This window comes from Megalobrama amblycephala, linkage group LG15 (assembly GCF_018812025.1).
Source record: "Megalobrama amblycephala isolate DHTTF-2021 linkage group LG15, ASM1881202v1, whole genome shotgun sequence".
NCBI classification, from domain to species: domain Eukaryota; kingdom Metazoa; phylum Chordata; class Actinopteri; order Cypriniformes; family Xenocyprididae; genus Megalobrama; species Megalobrama amblycephala.
In genome coordinates this window covers 34,963,989-34,985,959 of record NC_063058.1, presented here as the reverse complement: position 1 = coordinate 34,985,959, position 21,971 = coordinate 34,963,989, and the positions used below count along the sequence as shown (strand labels likewise).

Sequence of the window (21,971 nt, the reverse complement as noted above, 5' to 3'; positions counted from 1 at the left end):
ATGTGACTGTTAGAATTAAAATGTAATAAAACCATATTTTTCTTCTTTGTTTCAGATTCACAGAATCAGATCATCAGTGAGTATCTGAACGCTTCATATGAACATCAGCAGAACGAACATGAATGTGTTTCAGTGACATACAGGAAGTGAAGCATCTCGCTTAAAAATGACCAAAGAGTTTCAATATTTTTCCTATTTAAAACTCGACTCTTCTGTAGTTACATCGTGTACTAAGACCGACGGAAAATGAAAAGTTGCTGGCTTAATAATAATGCGTAATATCACTGCGCCTGCTGCACCAATGGTACGGCAGCAAAGCTCCTTGATTATTACGCCGGAATGACAGTATAGTTCCTAGCCATATCGACCTAGAAACTTTTCATTTTCTGTCAGTCTTAGTACACGATGCAACTACAGAAGAGTCAAGTTTTAAATAGGAAAAATATCAAAACCAGGGCTCTCAAGTTTTGAACTGAGTTCAGAGTGAGATTTCGGCGGCGGCGGCAGCGACGGGGGTTTGGGTGGGGATGGGGGTCTGATATGAAAAATGACACAAATTCGTACAAATAAAAAAATATTTATTTAATTCAGCATTTTAGTGTGTATGTGAGTGAGTGAGTGAGAGAGATAATGGTAATATAATCATACACATTTTATTTAATTTTTTTCCTCAACATTATAATGTGAAACAATATAAACATGGTAACCATATTCTGACTCTAGTGTACATTATATGTACATTACGTTCTGCAGTGTTTTTTCCCGCTCGCTGCTTGAGCTTATAATGCTTGTTCTTTAGGCCGATATTTTTTGTTTACACATATTGTTTAATGTTTTAAACTGAATGAAAACCTTAAGATAAAACGTAAACTTGTTGTGTATATTACCTAATAATAAGTTTGTTCAGAAATGGTGATGACAACTTGAATAAAAAATGTTTAAAAACGTCTCTCATTTTCTCAAAATAATCGTAATTTAAAGCTGCTGTCCGCGATTTTTGGCTCTAGCGGTTAATAAACAGAACTGCACGCGTCTTGCGGAGGAACATTCTAGCCGGAGCTACTTTTCTCCATGTATGTCTATGGCGAGTCACGCAGTTACTGTGATACTCTGCGGCGGGTCCTACCAGTCATGTCTGAAATAGTCCGAATATAAACACTTATTATAAGTGTACCATAATGATTCAGGATAAGACAAAAACACGGTTTGGAAAATGGATTCATGTTGTATATTCTCATTATATAATTTTTGTAAATTTTTAACACAAAAAAAGTTGCGGACTGCAGCTTTAAATACAAGAATATTCATTTTTCCAGCTGGCTGGACACAAAGATGACTTACTGTACTCATAGTGTATGGTCCCATATCAATCACGATCAGTCTGTAGCCAGATGTGAATCAATGTGACTGACAGATGTCCTCTTCTAACTACTTCAGCGAGCATCTGAATCGGTGAGCGAGCCCGTGAATCACAGAATGTGTCGTTGGAATCAGAACGTAAACATTGTTGTGGCGGGAATATCTAAATCTTACCCGGATACAGCAATTCTATTTTCTGATTGGCTGTCCGGTAGCTATATTTTTTATTAGATTAACTGGTGCGTGGCAGGGCCTTCTGAACTCTATGGGGAACTCGCTTGATTCCTCTAATAGCGGCGCAACTTGTGCGTTATCCTGGAGATTTCTCTGCGTGAGAAATACAAGGTGTGGCGTGTGAGCGTGTTGAAATGCGTGTGTCTCACGCCCAATGCGTGAGACTTGAGAGCCCTGCAAAACTCTTTGGTCATTTTTGAGCGAGATGCTAACGGTCTAATCAGATTCAATGAACTATGCTAAGCTATGCTAAAAGTGGCACCGCCAGACCCGGAGATCGGCTGAATGGATTCGAAAACGGTAAAACTCGACTGTTTAACTGTTGGAAAATGAGCCTATTTTCAAAAAAAGTGGAGTGTTCCTTTAAATCCAGAGAAATGTTACCCAGTGTAACGGCCGTGTCGTTGCGTCTCCTGTCAGTGACATCATATCCGCGTGACCCTCAATTTCCATTTTCACTTTCGTAGAAACCATAGAGTTACGAGAGCTATGAGAGTGATATTGTGTTTATACAACAGAAAAGGGAAACAATTCTCAGAAATAAAAATATTCAAGTGCATGCTTAAATTAATAAACATGAGCAAAAGAAAGGGTTATGTGTAATATCTGCATATGAATGTAAAGAGCAAAACACAAACTCCATCATAGACACACCATATTCACTCATGATCTGACCTAACGGAGGCATGTACAGTGAAAAAAAGACCACAAGATAAGGGCGCTGATGAAGTTCAGTTCAGATATATAAAATATCCTGTACACACACTTCACCAACTAACATAATCCTCATAAATATATTCATACTGTGATCTGATCAGTGTGATATAGTTCAGATTCACTACCATAATGTCAGCCTCTTACAGTAAAGTGTTTCATGACACACTGAATTTATCTTTCATCATAATTTGATTCACCTCAGAAACAACTTTAAAATTGTCAGTAACACTTTATTTTGATGCTCCTAACAGACATTCTGCTGACTGTAAGTAACTTTATTACAACACACGTCAACAAACCCAAACTCTAACAGTCTACTGACACTCTAATGACTGCTTTACATGTAGTTGTACAGTTACTCAGTTATCAGAATGAGCATCAAAATAAAGTGTAATTCTCTACTGCTGGAATATTTTCACACACTTTAACTAAGCAGAAGCTTTTCATTCAAAGCAACAAATGAGCAACAGAAGCAGCAGTGGATGTTGAAGAGTGAATAATAAGAGATCGAGAGGTTCAGAGGATTTCTGTGATATTCTGATCTCAGTTCAGATCCACACGTGTGTTTATGAGATCTGATCTACTGTCCGTTAGAAATTCACTCACTTTACTGTAGTCAATCTCAACTATACCTGATCACACTATCAATATATTCATGATCACACTATCAATATATTGATCAGGATCATGAGAGACTGAACTACATTAAACATCATTATTCACTGAGGCTGCTGCATATCAATTAATAGATTTTCCTTAGAGTGAGACCTGGGAATTATTTTATCTTCATCTTCGGGTAGAGGTGAACTTCGTTTAGCTCCTTCATCTTCATCTTCATCTTCAGGGTATCTTCGTTTGCGTAGACATGCTGAACATGAACGCATGGCTGTGAGAGATGATGAGGAACAGAACAACAGAAGATCCGTCAGAAACTCAATGATACTGAATCTTGAATCTTGTGTGAAGGATCAATAATTCAAGATGTTTTACACTCATCATAATACAGTTTATATTAATATTATGTAGATCTGTGGGATAATTGTTCATTTCTGTATGAACATGTTTCACACTATATGTGTTCATCAGAAAGATCAACAATAACACGATTATGAAGCACAAAACTCAGTGAAAATGGCGTCCCATGATGTAGATGCTGACTTCAGAGGAACATGATAGTGAATGTTCATGGGTGTAAATCTGAATCATATCAATCATGACAGTATGAATATATTTCTGTGGATCATGTGAAGCTGAACTGAACTATATAATACACATCAGACTGTTTCATCAGAGCCAAATGTTCAATAGAGTCCTGGACATTTCTTTACCTTCATCATCATCATCATCATCATCTTCATCATCATCATCATCTTCAGAGGAATATGGTTCTGGGAGAGAATTATATTAATTATTTTCCTGTCTATTGGTGTCTTAAGCATGTGAAGGATCAATAATTAAAGGTATTTTACACTCATCATAATAAAGTTTCAGTTTATATTGCCACAATATGAAGCACAAAAAGGGCTGATGTGTGTAAAAGCTGTAAACATGGAATAATAAACATGTTCATAACACAAAACTGATAGAGAAAACAAGCATTTGTGGATTTCTGACTCAAAAGAGATACTGACCTTCTGTCACTTGCCCATGAGAAGACTGACACTCGAGTTTCTCTGTATAGGTGCCTGAAATGAAAAGGTCAGTTAGTTTAAGACTATAACGAAACGCTTTAATGTCAAATACTTGTGTAATTCACTCACAGCGTACTGCTCTAATCTCATCCTCGTGTTCAATCCCGTAGAAACCAAATGTGTGATCATCCTGCAGTAAAGTGTGTTTGTAGTGAACAACAGCATCATCCAACATTCTGAAGCTGCAGACTCGGAGCCTGCTGCATCTACAGTGCCGCACCCAGAGTCCCGCATTCTCAGTCCCCTCGTTTTTCGAGACAGCGCCTACTGCTGTTCGGAAGATCGTATAACACCCTTATCCAAATGCCATTGAAAACATTATAGGACGCGGTCTCTTTTTATTTAAAGTTATCCAAATAAATATTTGCGTTCTCTGCTTAATGCATGTGCCAAAAAACCTCATCGTGTTCTCAAACTAACAAATTACCCAGTAGTTATTTTTTGAGCGTGGGTGTAATTGAAAGAAAGGGATACAATTACAGATTGAACCATCTTCTGAAAAATATTATGTGATATTATATTGCTACAATGTTTTTTTTTTTTTTTATCCAAATTCCAATTTTTCTTTCAGTTCAACCTATAATGGTCTAATTAACATTATACCATGCTAACATTACAAAGTTTTTTGATATTTTAATGTGAAGCAAAACTCAAATAAGAATAGACAAAACACCAATAATAAACAATTCTGTACTTTATTTAACGATCACCTTGATCACCGTCATCTTGCTGTAAACAGGACAAAGCAAAGAAAAAAGGAAGAAAGAATTATGTTAGTGACTTTACTTTTCGTCTTCAATTGCATTAAAAAAAACTCAGATAAAAGCGTCTGCTAAATTAATAAATGTAAAATGTAAGGTAAAAGAATTACTTTCTGGTAGGTGAATGTTGCTTCTTTTCTCATTCGTTTTGCAATCACCCTGTCAAATTCCTCAACTTCACTAAAATAAAAGATGAATGCCATTGTCAAAAATATTGTGTAATAATACATCATTTTTTTTTTTTTGCAAATGCAAATTACAAGCATACCTAGGGTGATAAGTAGGGCCACGGAGGAACACCTCCTCAGCCTCCTGTCAGGATAATGCCTGCAGCTCACATAGGCCATGAATGATGGCCTGTCCATATAAATAAATACATTCATTAATGTATAAAACATTGCATATATGGCAATAATCGAAACATGTTCGGGCCTACCTCAGGAAAAAGAAAACTACAAATGAACTCCGCTTCATCTGTGAAGTTGAGTTGAGTTTTAGAAGGATGCAGCAGAGCTTTGAGGTGTTCAGAAAGAATAACACACACCTGCTCACTGTCCATGTGTACTGGCACACGTGGCTTTAGGGGGAACCACTTTGATGGTTTCCCATTGAGAACATCCTGCGGGGCAAACAAAAAGTGTTGTTTATACACAAGCCATCAATGAATAATTGGCATAACCACTAAAAATATAGCTAAGGGCATATTGGATAATCAATTGACAATGATCACAGCCCTGGGTGAGTCATTTAGGAATGCTAATCTTTAAATGGTGAATAAGGACCATTTCAGTACCTCTAAATGCTGCTCTGTTCCCTTTGAAGTCACAATGCAGTCCACCAGTGCTTCTTCGGTTCTTGTCCGATCTTGGACTGCTTGGACGTGCTGTGGGACATCATGTGTGGTGCTTCTGCTTCATTTTAACCTATACAGAGGTTGAGTTTTTGCCTCCAATAAGCATTTTTCCTCGTCTGTCCAGAAGGCAAACCTGCGCCCATAGCTTGCAAACAATCATAATTTAAAAAAAAAAAATTATAGGAATAATTAAAGGAAAAAAAAAAGAATTGTCTCTTAAGAGAGTTATTAAGGGTGTTTTGTTACTCATGCTAAATAAAATGTTGAAATATTCAAAAGTGATATGACAGTTTTAACTCATATATGGGACCTCTGAATAATATTTTACCAAAAAGTACAATACTTTTTGACATACCCGTCAATTTGAAATCGTTCCATTAGCACAAGGCACCACCATTTTCTAATCATGGGCAAGTCAACCTGACAGAAATGCCCAGTTAAAGGTCATACTGTTTTCTACTTTTACCAAATAAACTTAAAGTAAATAAAATAAACATAAATGTCCTTTTATTAACTTACCTCCTGGAAATCGAACTCGATGTCACAGACCATTGAGAGGGTGTACTGAAATACAGGAGACAAGCTGTTGTTAACACTGTTCACTAGACCTTACTTATAAACAAATTAAAGACCCTACCATCAGCACAAAAACACCACAGTCATTCCCTCTTGTCTGACGTGGCAAAGCCTATGATTGAGAAAAGGAGAAAAAGTCAGTTTAGAAATTAATAATAGATAAAAGGTAATAATTTTTGCAGTAGAATTATCACCGAAAAATCCTTTCCAGTCATTTCTGTCCAGATCCCCGGATCAATTTGGTTGGCAATTTGTCTGTAGAAAAAAACATGAATATGATTGATCAAATTTAAATGACAGCTCATCTGTAACCTGAGAACAGACACATCACGCAAAAAAGGCTAAATGAACGTAGCCAAAACATGCAAGAAATGGCTAGGAGAACAAAGAGTTAAGGCAATAAAACATGGCCTTTAAACTCTGAACAAAGCTAATTGTATAGTAGAACAAAAGCTAGAAATGGCTAAAGGAACATAGCCCAAATTAGAGCCTGAAACTGCATGTCTAAATTCATAGATGGACAATCCTTGACAATAATTTCAGCTCCAGGCCGATTGACATCCAGCACGTGATCAAGCTATAAAAAAAATGGTTAGTCAAACAATAGTGCTCGACTGCAAATGCATGCACATTCAATTTCAACAATAATAATTTGACCAGTTTTTCTTGCACTGGATGCCAGTCCCTTTCCCATGGCTTTACTGGTGAAAAATATTCCAACAGGGTTGTTGGTCCCAAAGCAGCGGCTTCTGGTGATGCAGTCTCACTCACTGCAGGGATCGCAATGGTTGCTGGTGTTGCTGAGGGTTTTAAAATGGTGTCTGGCACTGCTACTGAAAAAAACAAGCTTAGAAATCATAAACTTTGCTCTAAATTTCTAAGTTAGTGTGCCTGTTTGCACTTAGTGAGCAAGTAATTTGTGTAGCTCCACCTGAGGGAGGGGACTGGACACAACAATTTACTGACCTACTGACACATCCATGGATTCCTCAGATGTTATATGTTCTACAAAAACGTGAACAGATCAGTCCAATGAGTAATAAAGTGTCACATTCATAACAAAAGTGCACAAGTACAGTGAAAAATGACCGAAAACAGCCTGGCTGTGGACATTCATTAGAATGTTTGTCTGAAACTCCTTTTTCATGTGGTCAAGTCGTTCTTCTTCTGCGAATATTGTAATGGTGAATTATGTTTCGCATGAGGAACACATGAGTCGACGGCAAAGCCATGTTTAGGAAGTAGTTTTTTGTTTTTTTTTTAGTTTTGCAAACAACTGTTCCTCGACTTGGCTATTAACTTTTCCAGCCAGTTGCGGGACCAGGCGAAGCTCCCGCAGTGAATCTCGAGCGTCCTTTGTGTTGTCCTCATGGAGCCGGTCACTGCGGTCACGCCATCTGCGCTTCGGAGAAACGCGGTCACGCCATCTATGCTTTAAATTGTACTGCGCGTCTACATGAGGTTGCGTGGTAGGTGTTTTGTGTCGGTAGAAATATTTTAAAAATTCATTAAAAAAATAAAATCAAACTGTTTACTGCAAACTTCACATGATTCTTGTTCTACATCTCCCCAAGAACCACTGTGGTGATTTTCATGTTCTTTTACCGTTTTATTATTTAATAATTACATGCCAAAGTTATGACAAATATGGTTTATGTTGCTATACAGACACATTTTAAAAATTCATAAAATGTTCTTTAATAATTATATACCGAAGTCATACACTATTTCCTTCTCTATACAGACCAATTTTAAAAATTCATAAAAATATGAAATCAAATTTTGGAATGTAATATGGCAGATGCAGGAGGAGGACTGGTAGGTACACTCGATGGGCTGGTAGCAGACGACAGAACACAGGATCCTTGGCGGCAGGTAAGTACACAGGTGAGTAGCAGGAAAGGAGTCTGTTCGCATGGGAATGACAAGACCAGACAAAGGAGTGCAGGATGTGATGGAATATATGGGGTGTGTTGATAAGGGAGTACAGGTGTAGTGAATCAGAATTCTGGGGAGAGTGACTGAGCTGGCAGAACGTGCTGGTCTGGTGACGATGGGCAGAATGGTGTCTGAGATGGTTGCAACTCCATGACAGTACCCCCTCCTCCACGAGCGGCTCCTGATGTCCAGATGGTGCGATGATGGGGCCTGCCTCTACATCTTGGTGCTGGACGATTTGAATGAACAGAATGAAATTGGGTGAAAAGAGATGGATCGAGCAAATCATCACGAGCAACCCAGGATGGTTCTTCAGGGCTGTAACCTTACCAGTCAATGAGGTATTCGATACGATTGCCCCGTCGGCGCGAGTCGATAATGGAGTGGACCCGGTAGATGACCTCGTCGTCAGCCAGTTCAGGAGGAGGAGGTATCTCATCACCACCAGATCCTGTGAGGGGAGAAGACAAAGGTTCAGTGTGGGGTTTCAGTAGTGACACGTGAAATGAAGGTGAGATTCTGTAGTGAGGTGGAAGTTGAACCTGTATTGGACCTCGTTGATCTGCCTCTGCACAGTGAAGGGACCTACATAACAGGGACTCAGCTTACGGATGTCCCGTGCAGAGAGCCACACCTTCTGACCTGGTTGGTACTGAGTCGATGTTCTGCTGGGAGCGTCAGATTGTCTTGTGTCTCCGCACTGCCTGTTGGAGATGCATGTCTGCTGAGTCCCACTTCCTCTTGCTCTGCTGGAAACAATGATTGACAGCTGGAACCTCCAATGGTTTGCAAAACCAGGGGAACAGAGGAGGCTGTTATCCAAGGATGCACTGGAATGCTGTGAGTCTGGTGCCATTGGTTTGCAGATGATAGCCGGAGTAGAGGCTGACAGAAACTCAGTGGAGCTTGAAGTAGCAACAGGTGAATGAGTGACAAACTGCCTGAACGAGGTCTGAAAATGGATCGGTGGAATGATCTCCACCAATGTCCATGGAACTTTGCATAATTGTGGTGTGGTATGGTCTTCTGTCACACAACAGAAGAGGACATAAAGGTAAGTGATGTATAAACAGAGTTTATTGTTACAGTTTATACGACTGGGTAATCAACAGGAACAGGTTGCAACAATGGTGATTACAGTATAGCAGCACAATGTAGATAATAATAACTTATAATAATGACCCCACACAGTAGTATAAACAAGGGTGTGTGTGTGTGTGACCATGCATGTCGCCTTCTGCACTACATTTCCCAGAATCCTCAGTTGCCCACTATCCGCACACATTCCACACTCATCACCAACTGTCTTCAATCACCTTATAAGCCCAACACCAGATATATGGACACACACACACACACACACACACAGTCTGGTCTTGTCTCTCCACATGGAATTACTTACCAGTCTTCAGTTCCAGTCTTCTCCAAGCCAGCACCACATGGACATCAGCACCTGCAACAAACCAAGAACTGTTAATGCTCAAGCTAAGCGCCATCAATCTAAATTGATTTTAGCACTCACCTGTTTATTCACGAGTTTGTTTCCTCATAAAATCTTTAAGCTAATAAGGTTAAGCGTATTTGGCTTGCTGTCCGCTGTGGAGGGGCTCAAGGAAGCAGCTTCAACTCGAGCTTGGATATTCCCCCCAGGGACTACTAGTGCATGGAAGAGGAGTAAGATAGATGAGATGCTTAATTTATGTGGTGGAGTTGGGGAGGTGGAGGGATATCGAAACAACTGATGCCAGAGCAGGGTGAGTAGCTGCTTATATGCTCTGGATGTAATTGAAAGATTAGGGTTCCCTCCTCTTGAGATTATGTTTTAAGTTTCACTAATTGAAATATTAGATGGGTTCACTCCTCCCGAAATTACGTTGTGAACTTCACTAATAAAAAACACCTGTTTGAAAAAAAAAGTCTGTCTGTCAAACTCCAAATTACAAAGTTTGGGAGGACCAGGTTCAGATAATAAAACTAATTAGCACAGGTGGAGAGCATTCAGTTAATCAACTCAACCAAATAAAACAGTAAAAGAACATGAAAATCACCACAGTGGTTCTTGGGGAGATGTAGAACAAGAATCATGTGAAGTTTGCAGTAAACAGTTTGATTTTATTTATTTTTTTAATGAATTTTTAAAATATTTCTACCGACACAAAACACCTACCACGCAACCTCATGTAGACGCGCAGTACAATTTAAAGCATAGATAGCGTGACCGCGTTTCTCCGAAGCGCAGATGGCGTGACCGCAGTAGCCGGTCATACAGAACATAATGTTCTGCTGAACCAGTAATAGGGTGGCCATCAGGGTCAGGATTTTCCTTTTTGCATGTCAGCCAGGGTAGTGACACCTTTACGTTTCCAGCTTTGGCTTTCGCAATGTTTTCTGCTGTTGGGTCCCCTATGGCGTTATTTTACTGTCAATTGTCGAGAGCACATTATTGTGACGCGAGAGCATATCAATGTAATGCGCGAGCACAAATCTGTCCGCTCGCGCGCGGATTTCCTCTCCTCTCGCACAAATCTGGACGCGCGCGCTCATTGAGACTGTAATCTAAGGCTTTTTTTAACATAATCCCTTCTGGAAAATGGTTTATACAGCCCACATACATAGAACAGGCAGATAGTTTGCTATTGAATGTTGTGTAAGTGTAGTTTATAGGAAATGGGTCTAATATCCAGTTTATTTTCAAAATCAAAATATCGGCTTATAAATCGGCTCTTTTCGAGTTAATATCGGCATCGGCATCGGTACCCCAAAAATCCATATCGGTCGGGCTCTAATAAAAATGTGTCCATGAATGTTGCGTCAATTCTGGTCGAAATGCATCAGCATTGTTCTTGCGAGTTCACACACCTCTTTAATGTTAATTTTAACATCCTGTCTAAAAACAAGTTAAGAAATGCACTAAAACACACAGAAAATAATATGTAACCAGAATAAATTTATTTTAAAAATAAATAAACATGCCATAGCTGTTATTTAAAGTAATAGAAGTCAGGCTTCTAATGCAGTCGCCACTGCTACCATATAAAGTGTATTTGCCTTGGTGCCAGTTTACATGACTGATGATAGCTCTAGTAATGACCAGGTTTTAAACAAATAAACTAAATTCATTCCCACATATAAGCTTTAGTTCACTTTGCTCTGGCATCAAGCTCCCCAACTCCACTAACATAATTTAGGCATTTACTATAGTCATACAAAAGCTAGAAAATGGTTGAAGACAACCTGAAACACCATTCAGAATCTGTTTCAGGTTCACAAATTCACAAAAACACGTTAGAAACATGGATTACTGTGAGCTAAAGAGTACATGTATAATTTGTTATGTATTAAAAATACATAAACATCAGATTGTGTGCTTTTTAATTCTGTTTGTTTGATCAGAGTTTACAGGTACACAGATCAGCAATGAACACCGAGCAGATCACATCTCAGAAACTAATGATAAAGCTTATATACATTATTTATACAGACCAAGTGAATCTAATACATTTACATTTTGGGAGGTATGTTTTCCATGGAATCCGCCCTGTGCATTCCCTCAGAAGGCGGACTTGGTGCTAAAACAGATAAAACAAAAACAGAAAGACATCAATTATAACTCATAGCTGTTCTTAAATCAAGATACTGGAGAAGAAAAATGACTTCAGATATTAAGTCTTGTAAATCATCAAAATGTGTTTAAAACATGAACAAATATCTGCCAATGGAGTCATAAAAAAAAAAAAACTTAATTCAAAGGGAAAATAAGATTTTTTTTTTCTGACTCCATTGAAATTTGTTCTTGTTTTAAGCATGTGTGTGTGTGTGTGTGTGTGTGTGTGTGTGTGAGAGAGAGAGAAATTTTAGAAAAACTTTATTTACATTAATTATATTTATTAATTATATATTTCACATATCCAAAAATTACATTCTATTTCATCTTAAGCTATCACGAAATGTTAAAGAACTGTTTTCAGTTTTGCAGAGTACTTCTCCACAAGTCCAAATCACTTCAAAATCCAGTAGATTTTTCATACATAAATAAAAAGCAAAATCACGTCTAATTCTTGTTTTTACAAGTCCTTTAAAAGCATTCACTACATTACATTCAGTTCCACACTCAACTTTCTGTTTTCTACTTAAATAAATAGACATTTTTGCTTTTCCTATAATAAAATTCAACAAACACCCCTTTTTTTTATTTGCTTTAAAACCCTTGAAACCGTAAATAAATACAGGTATACTGAACATTTCATTAAAATCATCAAAAATCACTTTCAACACTTCAAATAGAGATTGCAACCTTTCACAGTATATATAACAATGAAAAATAGTTTCTCTCTGCTCACAAAAAACACAACCATCTTTTACTTGTGGATTCAAGATAGAAATGAACGCATTCACTGCAACAATACCATGCAATATTTTCCATTGCAAACCTCCAATAAATTTCGTCAGTGGTGGCTTGTATAATACCCCATATTGGTTTAAAATTAAAATCAATACTTAATTGACTACGCCATGGATTATCAGAACGATGTACCAACTTGTTCAAACTTGTCTTTGTTCATCACTTTTACACACATCTTATATAAACATTTTCCTCCAATAAATTTAAAATTTCTGTCCCTCAAATTTTTTAACACTCTATTAAAGGACAGTTAATATCCACATCTGGCAAATCCAGGTTTGAATCTTTTCTAACAGGCCCAATGGAGGTTCTAATACTGCTAAGCGGTGCCATAACATGGATGCTACTAAATTATTAATTACAAGGACTTTCCCCCTAAACAACATTTTGGTTAACAGCCAATTCCACCTTGCCAATCTTCCTTGTACTTTTTCTAAAACATTTTCCCAATTCTTTTCCACTGTTATAACATCACCTAAAAACAACCCTAAATATTTAAAACCTCCTTTTGTCCAGAACATTCCACAAGGTAAAGTTGGTTTTTCAGTCTGTCAATTGGCCTAGCAGGGCTGAACTTTTTGACCAATTAACCTTCGAAGACGAAATTCTACCAAAGTCTTCAATGATTTTTGTTCGTTTATTGACATCTTCTTGGTCATTAATTAACACTATTACATCATCAGCATATGCTGACAACTTTACAGATATATACGCTATCATATTTGAAACCACTCATACTCTCCCTTATTTGATTTAAAAGCGATAGAATATAACATTCCAGACATTGAACATCCCTGTCTTATTCCTCTTCCAACTTTAAACGGAGCACTCAAGCCACCATTGATCTTCAATATGCTTTCAATGTTTTCATAAAGGACTTTCATCATATTTATAAAACCAGGAGGAAAACCAACAGCTTCAAAAGTATCCCATTAATAACAGTGTTCTACCCAGTCAAAGGCTTTTTCCTGGTCTAATGAAATAAGACCACATTTAAAGCCAAAAATCCTTGAAACCTCTAAAACATCTCTGATTAATGAAATATTGTCAACAATTGACCTGTTGGGTATACAGTATGACTGATCCATATGTATTATGAATTCCATCACTTCTTTTAATCGATTAGCCAAAGTTTTAGACAAGATTTTATAATCAGCACATAATACTCTTCATAAAAATCAGCTGCTCTTCTCCATATGTCAGACATTTTAATGATTTCTTTCCCATCATTGGATTTTAAACAATGAATTAACCGGCTTTGGCCATTTTTCCTTTCCAGGCCAAAAAAAATCTAGACGGGACAATCTCTTTCTCTCATCAAAACTCTGGCTGACTCAATAAACAACATCCGATCAGGAAAATAATCAGTAACTTCAACATTCTGCTTCCCTTCAGTGGACTGTAAGAAGCTTCTCATTTTCTCTAAACTATAGCCACTAAAGTCTTTCTTCACATTATTGAAAGCATCAAAAGATTCTTTCTCACTATCCGAACCTGAAACTAAATTTTGAGAGAATCATTCAAGCTACAAGGAGATCTGCGTACTGTAAGTGTTTGTTTCTAGTTTGATTTTAGTGCTGTGTAGTTATAAGAAGTCTGTTTACTGTCGTTGCGTTGCAAATCACGTTTGTTCTCGTTTCACTCTGAGTCAGCATGGCGTGGCCAAAGCCAGTTTAGTATTTAAACAGTTGTACTCATCTTGCTGGATCTGTCTGCTGCTTTTGACACCATTAACCACCAGATCCTCCTGTCAACACTCATGTCGAAGGGCATCTCAGGAACTGCACTCCAGTGGTTCAAGTCTTACCTCTAGGTAGGTCCTTCAGAGTATCTTGTAGAGGTGAGGTGTCCAAGTCACATCATCTACTGGGGTACCTCAGGGCTCAGTGCTGGGACCGCTTCTCTTCTCCATCTACACGTCATCACTAGGATCTGTCATTCAGGATCATGGTTTCTCCTATCACTGTTATGCTGATGACACACAACTCTACCTCTCATTCCAACCAGATGATCCGACGGTTGCTGGTCGCATCGCAGCCTGCCTGACAGCCATTTCTGCCTGGATGAAGGACCACCACCTTCAACTCAACCTTGCAAAAACGGAACTGCTTGTGGTCGGTGCCAACCCAACACTTCATCACAACCTTTCAGTTCAACTTGGGTCGGATGGGTGGATGATTGTTTAAGCTTCACCGATCATGTTGCTACAACGGCCCGGTCCTGCAGATTTGCCTTGTACAACATCAGGAAGATTAGACCCTTCCTATCGGAGCATTCCACACAAATCCTTGTCCAAGCTCTTGTTCTATCCAGACTGGACTACTGTAATACTCTCTTGGCAGGTCTTCCAGCATGCACTGTTAAGCCTCTACAACTGATCCAGAATGCTGCAGCAAGACTGGTCTTCAACGAGCCGAAGAGAGCGCACGTCACTCCTCTCTTCGTCAGTCTGCACTGGCTGCCAGTAGCTGCTCGCATCCAATTCAAGGCTCTGATGTTTGCCTACAGAACGACCGCTGGCTCTGCCCCGCTATACCTTAACTCACTACTTCAGACTTATGCACCCTCCAGAAGCTTGCGTTCTGCAAGTGAACGCGGCTTGTGATGCCATCACAAAGAGGCACAAAATCACTCTCACTGACCTTCTCCGGGTCTGTTCCTGGCTGGTGGAATGACCTGCCTTTTCAAAAAAAAAATGCTAAAGACGTATCTTTTTCTTCAGCACTTGACCCAGTAATAGTAGCACTTACCTTGATTTCTATTCTTCTTCCATCTATTTGTGTATTTATATTTAAAAAAAAGAAAAAAAAGAAATCCTTGCTACGAGCACTTTACGGTCATAACTGGGACTTCACACAGCACTTACATACTGTTGTTCTCATGTTGATTTGATTGATTCTACTATTCTGGATAAAAGTGTCTGCTAAATGACTAAATGTAAATGTAAACTTCATCAGCGCTGTAAGACTCTCCACAAGCCTCAACCTCCTAGCTTCACTGTTCTGCATTTTTTTCTTTGATTTGGGCACAACCTCACATTGATTTGTTTTTCTTTTAATTGTTGGAACTTTAAAAATCGTTTCAGCATCTCTGAGCTGTTCTTCTACTAGCTCATTTAGATCCATTTCTTCACTTTCCTGTTTCCTTTGTGTTTTACTCTATACTTTCACTTACTTCCTCCCTTTCCATCATTGTTTCTTTCTCACTCTCCTTTCCATTCGTACCACCATCATCTAATTGCTCCGTGTTGTTCTTTTCACTGTTTCCTACCTCTACAACCCTTTCCACAGTAGGTCTACTATCATTCTGAGTTTATTTTTCTGGACATGAACACATCAAATGTCCTTCCTTGCCGCATCCAAAACACTTCAAGCTTTCAGTTGACGCAAAAATCACACAGTCAAAACTATCGATCTTAAACTTCAGAACAATATTCAAATCCTCAACTTCACTCTTCAGAACCATATATACTTGTCGCCTAAATGAAACGACATGCTTCAACAATGGCGATTTACAACCTAAAGGTATCCTTTTTATGGATGAAACTATCTGACCATGTCTTGAAAGTTCCCTTTCTATAGTTTCATCCTTGACGAAAGGAGGCACATTTGACAACAATACTTTCTTCGCTGGGTTAACAAGAGGAAACACTTTCACAAAACTATCATTCAAGGTTATTCCTTTTTCAACCACCTCATTCACTTTGTCAATTTTGTCTAAAAATAAGACAACAGCACCGTTCATCCTAGATGCAGACCTTATACTATCACATCCAACAATATTCCCAATTGCCAAACTAACCTCTTACACTGAGCTTTCAGCACCAACCGGCACGAGTTAGCTGTTCAAAACTCGCTCCTCCTGAACTCGTCATGGCCATCAGTAAAAAAATGACGAACACTCCCTAACCCTTCTTACTATCACTCCAATACCAACAACACAAGATATAGCAACAATACACACATAAGAAAAAGAATAGAAAAACAGACTGCAAGTAGTTGAAGAAAAAACTTCATCCACGCTCTGATTCACTCTCCACACTCACTCCACAGACGCCACGCATGCGCAAATGTGAAAAGAGAGAGAGAGAGATTTAGAGAGAGAACAAATGTGTGTGTGTGTGTGTGTGTGTGTGTGTGTGTGTGTGTGTGTGTGTGTGTGTGTGTGTGTGTGTGTGTGTGTGTGTGTGTGTGTGTGTGGCAGAGATTTAGAGAGAGAACATGTGTGTGTGTGTGTGTGTGTGTGTGTGTGTGTGTGACAGAGATTTAGAGAGAGAACATGTGTGTGTGTGTGTGTGTGTGTGTGTGTGTGTGTGTGTGTGTGTGTGTGTGTGTGTGTGTGTGTGTGTGTGTGTGTGTGTGTGACAGAGATTTAGAGAGAGAACATGTGTGTGTGTGTGTGTGTGTGTGTGTGTGTGTGTGTGTGTGTGTGTGTGTGTGTGTGTGTGTGTGTGTGTGTGTGTGAAAGAGATTTAGAGAGAGAACATGTGTGTGTGTGTGACAGAGATTTAGAGAGAGAACATGTGTGTGTGTGTGTGTGTGACAGATTTAGAGAGAGAACATGTGTGTGTGTGTGTGTGTGTGTGTGTGTGTGTGTGTGTGTGTGTGTGTGTGTGTGTGACAGAGATTTAGAGAGAGAACATGTGTGTGTGTGTGTGTGTGTGTGTGAAAGAGATTTAGAGAGAGAACATGTGTGTGTGTGTGTGTGTGTGTGTGTGTGTGTGTGTGTGTGTGAAAGAGATTTAGAGAGAGAACATGTGTGTGTGTGTGTGTGTGTGTGTGTGTGTGTGACAGAGATTTAGAGAGAGAACATGTGTGTGTGTGTGTGTGTGTGTGTGTGTGTGTGTGTGTGTGAAAGAGATTTAGAGAGAGAACATGTGTGTGTGTGTGTGTGTGTGTGTGTGTGTGTGTGTGTGTGTGAAAGAGATTTAGAGAGAGAACATGTGTGTGTGTGTGTGTGTGTGTGTGTGTGTGTGTGTGAAAGAGATTTAGAGAGAGAACGTGTGTGTGTGTGTGTGTGTGTGTGTGTGTGTGTGAAAGAGATTTAGAGAGAGAACATGTGTGTGTGTGTGTGTGTGTGTGTGACAGAGATTTAGAGAGAGAATGTGTGTGTGTGTGTGTGTGTGTGTGTGAAAGAGATTTAGAGAGAGAACATGTGTGTGTGTGTGTGTGTGTGTGTGACAGAGATTTAGAGAGAGAACATGTGTGTGTGTGTGTGTGTGTGTGTGTGTGTGACAGAGATTTAGAGAGAGAACATGTGTGTGTGTGTGTGTGTGTGTGTGTGTGACAGAGATTTAGAGAGAGAACATGTGTGTGTGTGTGTGTGTGTGTGTGACAGAGATTTAGAGAGAGAACATGTGTGTGTGTGTGTGTGTGTGTGTGACAGAGATTTAGAGAGAGAACATGTGTGTGTGTGTGTGTGTGTGTGTGTGTGTGTGTGTGTGTGTGTGTGTGTGTGTGACAGAGATTTAGAGAGAGAACATGTGTGTGTGTGTGTGTGTGTGTGTGTGTGTGTGTGTGTGTGTGTGTGTGTGTGTGTGTGTGAAAGAGATTTAGAGAGAGAACATGTGTGTGTGTGTGACAGAGATTTAGAGAGAGAACATGTGTGTGTGTGTGTGTGTGACAGAGATTTAGAGAGAGAACATGTGTGTGTGTGTGTGTGTGTGTGTGTGTGTGTGTGTGTGTGTGTGTGTGTGTGTGTGTGACAGAGATTTAGAGAGAGAACATGTGTGTGTGTGTGTGTGTGTGTGAAAGAGATTTAGAGAGAGAACATGTGTGTGTGTGTGTGTGTGTGTGTGTGTGTGTGTGTGTGTGTGTGTGAAAGAGATTTAGAGAGAGAACATGTGTGTGTGTGTGTGTGTGTGTGTGTGTGTGACAGAGATTTAGAGAGAGAACGTGTGTGTGTGTGTGTGTGTGTGTGTGTGTGTGTGTGAAAGAGATTTAGAGAGAGAACATGTGTGTGTGTGTGTGTGTGTGTGTGTGTGTGTGTGTGACAGAGATTTAGAGAGAGAACATGTGTGTGTGTGTGTGTGTGTGTGTGACAGAGATTTAGAGAGAGAACATGTGTGTGTGTGTGTGTGTGTGTGTGTGTGTGTGTGTGTGTGTGTGTGTGTGTGTGTGACAGAGATTTAGAGAGAGAACATGTGTGTGTGTGTGTGTGTGTGACAGAGATTTAGAGAGAGAACATGTGTGTGTGTGTGTGTGTGTGACAGAGATTTAGAGAGAGAACATGTGTGTGTGTGTGTGTGTGTGACAGAGATTTAGAGAGAGAACATGTGTGTGTGTGTGTGTGTGTGTGTGTGTGTGACAGAGATTTAGAGAGAGACCATGTGTGTGTGTGTGTGTGTGTGACAGAGATTTAGAGAGAGAACATGTGTGTGTGTGTGTGTGTGTGTGTGTGTGTGACAGATTTAGAGAGAGAACGTGTGTGTGTGTGTGTGTGTGTGTGTGTGAAAGAGATTTAGAGAGAGAACGTGTGTGTGTGTGTGTGTGTGTGAAAGAGATTTAGAGAGAGAACGTGTGTGTGTGTGTGTGTGTGTGTGTGTGTGTGTGTGTGTGTGTGTGTGTGTGTGTGTGTGACAGAGATTTAGAGAGAGAACATGTGTGTGTGTGTGTGTGTGTGTGTGTGTGTGTGTGTGTGTGAAAGAGATTTAGAGAGAGAACATGTGTGTGTGTGTGTGTGTGTGTGTGTGTGTGTGTGTGTGTGTGTGTGTGACAGAGATTTAGAGAGAGAACATGTGTGTGTGTGTGTGTGTGTGTGTGTGTGTGTGTGTGTGTGTGTGTGTGATAGAGAGAGATTTAGAGAGAGAATGTGTGTGTGTGGAGAATGACAGCAAGAGGAAGCACCAGTGATCTTATAACCTGAAGGACTAATTTCATTTAACAGTAAAAACACCACAAATAAGAAGAACAAAGATAAACTCACCATTAAACTCTGCATCAAACACGAGCTGGTGTATTTTCAGTTTAGTGTGCTCTCTTTGTCTAATATCCATTCTCTTCAGGGCAGGCAGCAAACTTTGCAGAAACTGCAGGTCTGCGTCGGGTTGCACAGATGAAGCTCCTGCTGGCAGCGGATCCACTTTTTCTTCTCCTTTCTTCTCTTCTCTTTCCTCTTCTTTCTTCTCTTCTCTCTTCTTTCTTCTCCCTCCTTCCAAAACCAAATTACTTACTTATTATTTGGATTTGTATTCGGTATATTGTTCATATCATTTAAATACTAGATGTTATAAGCACAACATAATTTATGTAAAAAGTTCCCTCTCGTCACTTACGGTCAGTGGTTACTGCTCCTCTAATATCATAGTAACTGTCCATTAGCTGACCTGAAGAGACCATCACAACATTCAAGAAACAGCTGAACACATGCCTTTTATACTTTATACTTTATGTAAAAATTCCCTCTCGTCACTTACGGGAAGTTAGTCCAAATCCTTTTAATGTTTCTTCTTCTGAACCTGAAGAGACCATCACAACATTCAAGAAACAGCTGAACACATGCCTTTTATGCTTTATACTTTATGTAAAAATTCCCTCTCGTCACTTACAGGAAGTTAATGCAAATCCTTTTAATGTTTCTTCTTCTAAACCTGAAGAGACCATCACAACATTCAAGAAACAGCTGAACACATGCCTTTTACACTTACATACATATATATATATATATATAAATAATAATAATAAAAGTTGCTCTCTTTCTCAGTTCTTGTAAAATATTATCAATTATTACAAAGAAAGAGACCCTTTTTTTAAAAAAAAAGGCAAATTAAACTTAAAATTAAACTTTCTCTAAATTTTTACCAAAAATTTCTGAAGTGGACTAAAAGATCTGATCATGTCATTGATCAGTATTCACTGAAAAATATCACTACCACCACCACAACATGAAAACATAAAGCTAATATAATTGTAGAATGAACAAGTATTTAAATTGAGTTTAGATTAAAGACAAACATTTCATTGACAGTCTGCACCCTGACGGAAATGACTGGAGGCAAAATAACTTGTAAGTGCTTCACTGTAACCCACAATATAAAATGCCACTCATCCGATTAATCGCATTAAGAGTAGATCCATTTTGTATGTTATAAAAACCAAGTGTATGTTCATCCATCAGATGTCTGCCAGCGAAGAATAGTGTGATGTGGTCACCTGTGAAAAACAACAAACATCATTGTGGTAATTTAGTTACTGTATTAAAGTAATGGTTAATTTTTGTAAGGGTAAATCAAACAGATGCTTCTTGTAGTTCAGGGGGTTTCAGTTAAACAGAGCTGATGACATTCAAATATTGACAGTTTTCCTAGTGTTTGTAACATTTTCGCATACCACACGACACGACACAAGGACAAAAACCATAAACAGAACACGGAAGAGTTCGACTTACATTGTTCGCCATAGAGTTTTCTTTTGATCTCTTTAACAGTCTCATTTGAATCCACAGTCAGCGTAAAAGACTCTCCGGTATGAGTTTTAATATAAATGACAAATCCCATTTTGAAGAGTTCATGGAGAATTAAAAATGAAGTGTTTAGTTTTACTTTCACTGTTTTAACATCTGCACAGAGTCCTGCTCCGAGCCCCCGCCCACTTTCTCTGACGCAGTGACGTACAATGTGTTTATGTTTAATCCAGAGCCACGCAGAACATGAAAAGATCAGTCAGAAGCTTTAATTGTGTGAAGGATCGATAATTAAAGGTCTTTTACTTCATCATAATTAAGTTTTAATTTACATTGCCATGAAATGTAAACCAAAAAGCACGAAAGTCAAATTTAAATTGAATTTTAAAAAACTGTGTGTAAAAAAAAGTTGTATGTATGTGTAAAAATTAACTTACGAAAAGCTACTATAAAAAAACGTGGACTTTTAAATCTATATTTATGTTTGATATGAAGGGTTAGTTAAAGACAATAAACAGATGCTTTAAATTATATTAAATACTGCACATATACTCGTCATGGGGCGATGTTAAGATTTTCTTTTTATACATATTTTCTTTATAGTTGTTAGTAAATTAATTACAGTATTCAGCTACATTCATATCTTCGTTAATCGTTCTTTAACTCTCATGTTCTTGAATTCCTCCTTTGAGTTCACCACAGATACTTTTATCTTCCTGCCTTTAGGCCTGTATAAAAAATAGATACTCATTCTGAATGTGAAAAATTAATTTCTGATTTAACATGATGCATTATTAGTTTCAGTTTCCACTGTTTCCAGCAGTGAGCGTCCACTGTCAGTGACCTTTGACCTGAAAGCGTTTGATCTTTTGTTTTCATTATTTTCATTCTGTCGTGTCTGTGATCAAACTCCTCTGTTTCTACAGAGTTACAGAATATACAGAATATTTACACCTGTCGGTAGTGCCTCATTTCTGTTTATTTCCATTGCTTTCTTCAGTTCATGAAAAGTTAAATAAACATTTAATGATCTATAAGTA

The 21,971-nt window shown here is 38.7% G+C and overlaps 1 protein-coding gene and 2 long non-coding RNA genes across 5 annotated transcripts; all 3 read right to left on the bottom strand.

Annotated features, from left to right (window-relative positions):
- Positions 1-1,188: 1,188 nt before the first annotated feature.
- Positions 1,189-4,086, bottom strand: LOC125247483. Its single transcript, XR_007180092.1, has 4 exons — positions 4,071-4,086; positions 3,942-3,995; positions 3,639-3,698; positions 1,189-3,196 (listed from the first exon to the last, which is right to left on the bottom strand). It is a non-coding gene; the product is annotated as an uncharacterized LOC125247483 (long non-coding RNA).
- Positions 4,087-4,202: 116 nt separating this feature from the next.
- LOC125247484 lies at positions 4,203-10,586 on the bottom strand. 3 transcript variants are annotated; one of them, XR_007180094.1, is made up of 13 exons: positions 9,652-10,586; positions 9,532-9,582; positions 8,672-9,155; positions 8,460-8,580; positions 6,386-8,358; positions 6,253-6,303; positions 6,135-6,179; positions 5,971-6,035; positions 5,556-5,760; positions 5,199-5,381; positions 5,031-5,119; positions 4,873-4,942; positions 4,203-4,730 (listed from the first exon to the last, which is right to left on the bottom strand). It is a non-coding gene; the product is annotated as an uncharacterized LOC125247484 (long non-coding RNA). The 3 variants fall into 3 exon arrangements; XR_007180093.1 differs by having other exon boundaries at positions 9,532-10,586; XR_007180095.1 differs by having other exon boundaries at positions 5,556-5,685; positions 9,532-10,586.
- Positions 10,587-11,056: 470 nt separating this feature from the next.
- On the bottom strand, positions 11,057-21,114 carry LOC125247870. Its single transcript, XM_048159398.1, has 7 exons — positions 20,917-21,114; positions 20,559-20,681; positions 20,078-20,119; positions 19,946-19,987; positions 19,805-19,855; positions 19,456-19,680; positions 11,057-11,698 (listed from the first exon to the last, which is right to left on the bottom strand). The coding sequence occupies exons 1-7, from the start codon at positions 21,023-21,025 to the stop codon at positions 11,631-11,633; spliced, it is 660 nt and encodes a 219-aa protein (XP_048015355.1). The 5' UTR covers positions 21,026-21,114; the 3' UTR covers positions 11,057-11,630.
- Positions 21,115-21,971: the final 857 nt, after the last annotated feature.

Excerpts from the sequence above, each read along its gene's own strand:
- LOC125247870 (XM_048159398.1), bottom strand. The coding sequence starts at position 21,025 with ATGGGATTTGTCATTTATATTAAAACTCATACCGGAGAGTCTTTTACG. Across the intron at positions 19,856-19,945 it reads AGGATTTGGACTAACTTCCC|GTCAGCTAATGGACAGTTAC; the intron begins GTAAGTGACGAG and ends TGGTCTCTTCAG. Across the intron at positions 19,681-19,804 it reads AGGAGCAGTAACCACTGACC|GAGGGAGAAGAAAGAAGAGA; the intron begins GTAAGTGACGAG and ends TGGTTTTGGAAG.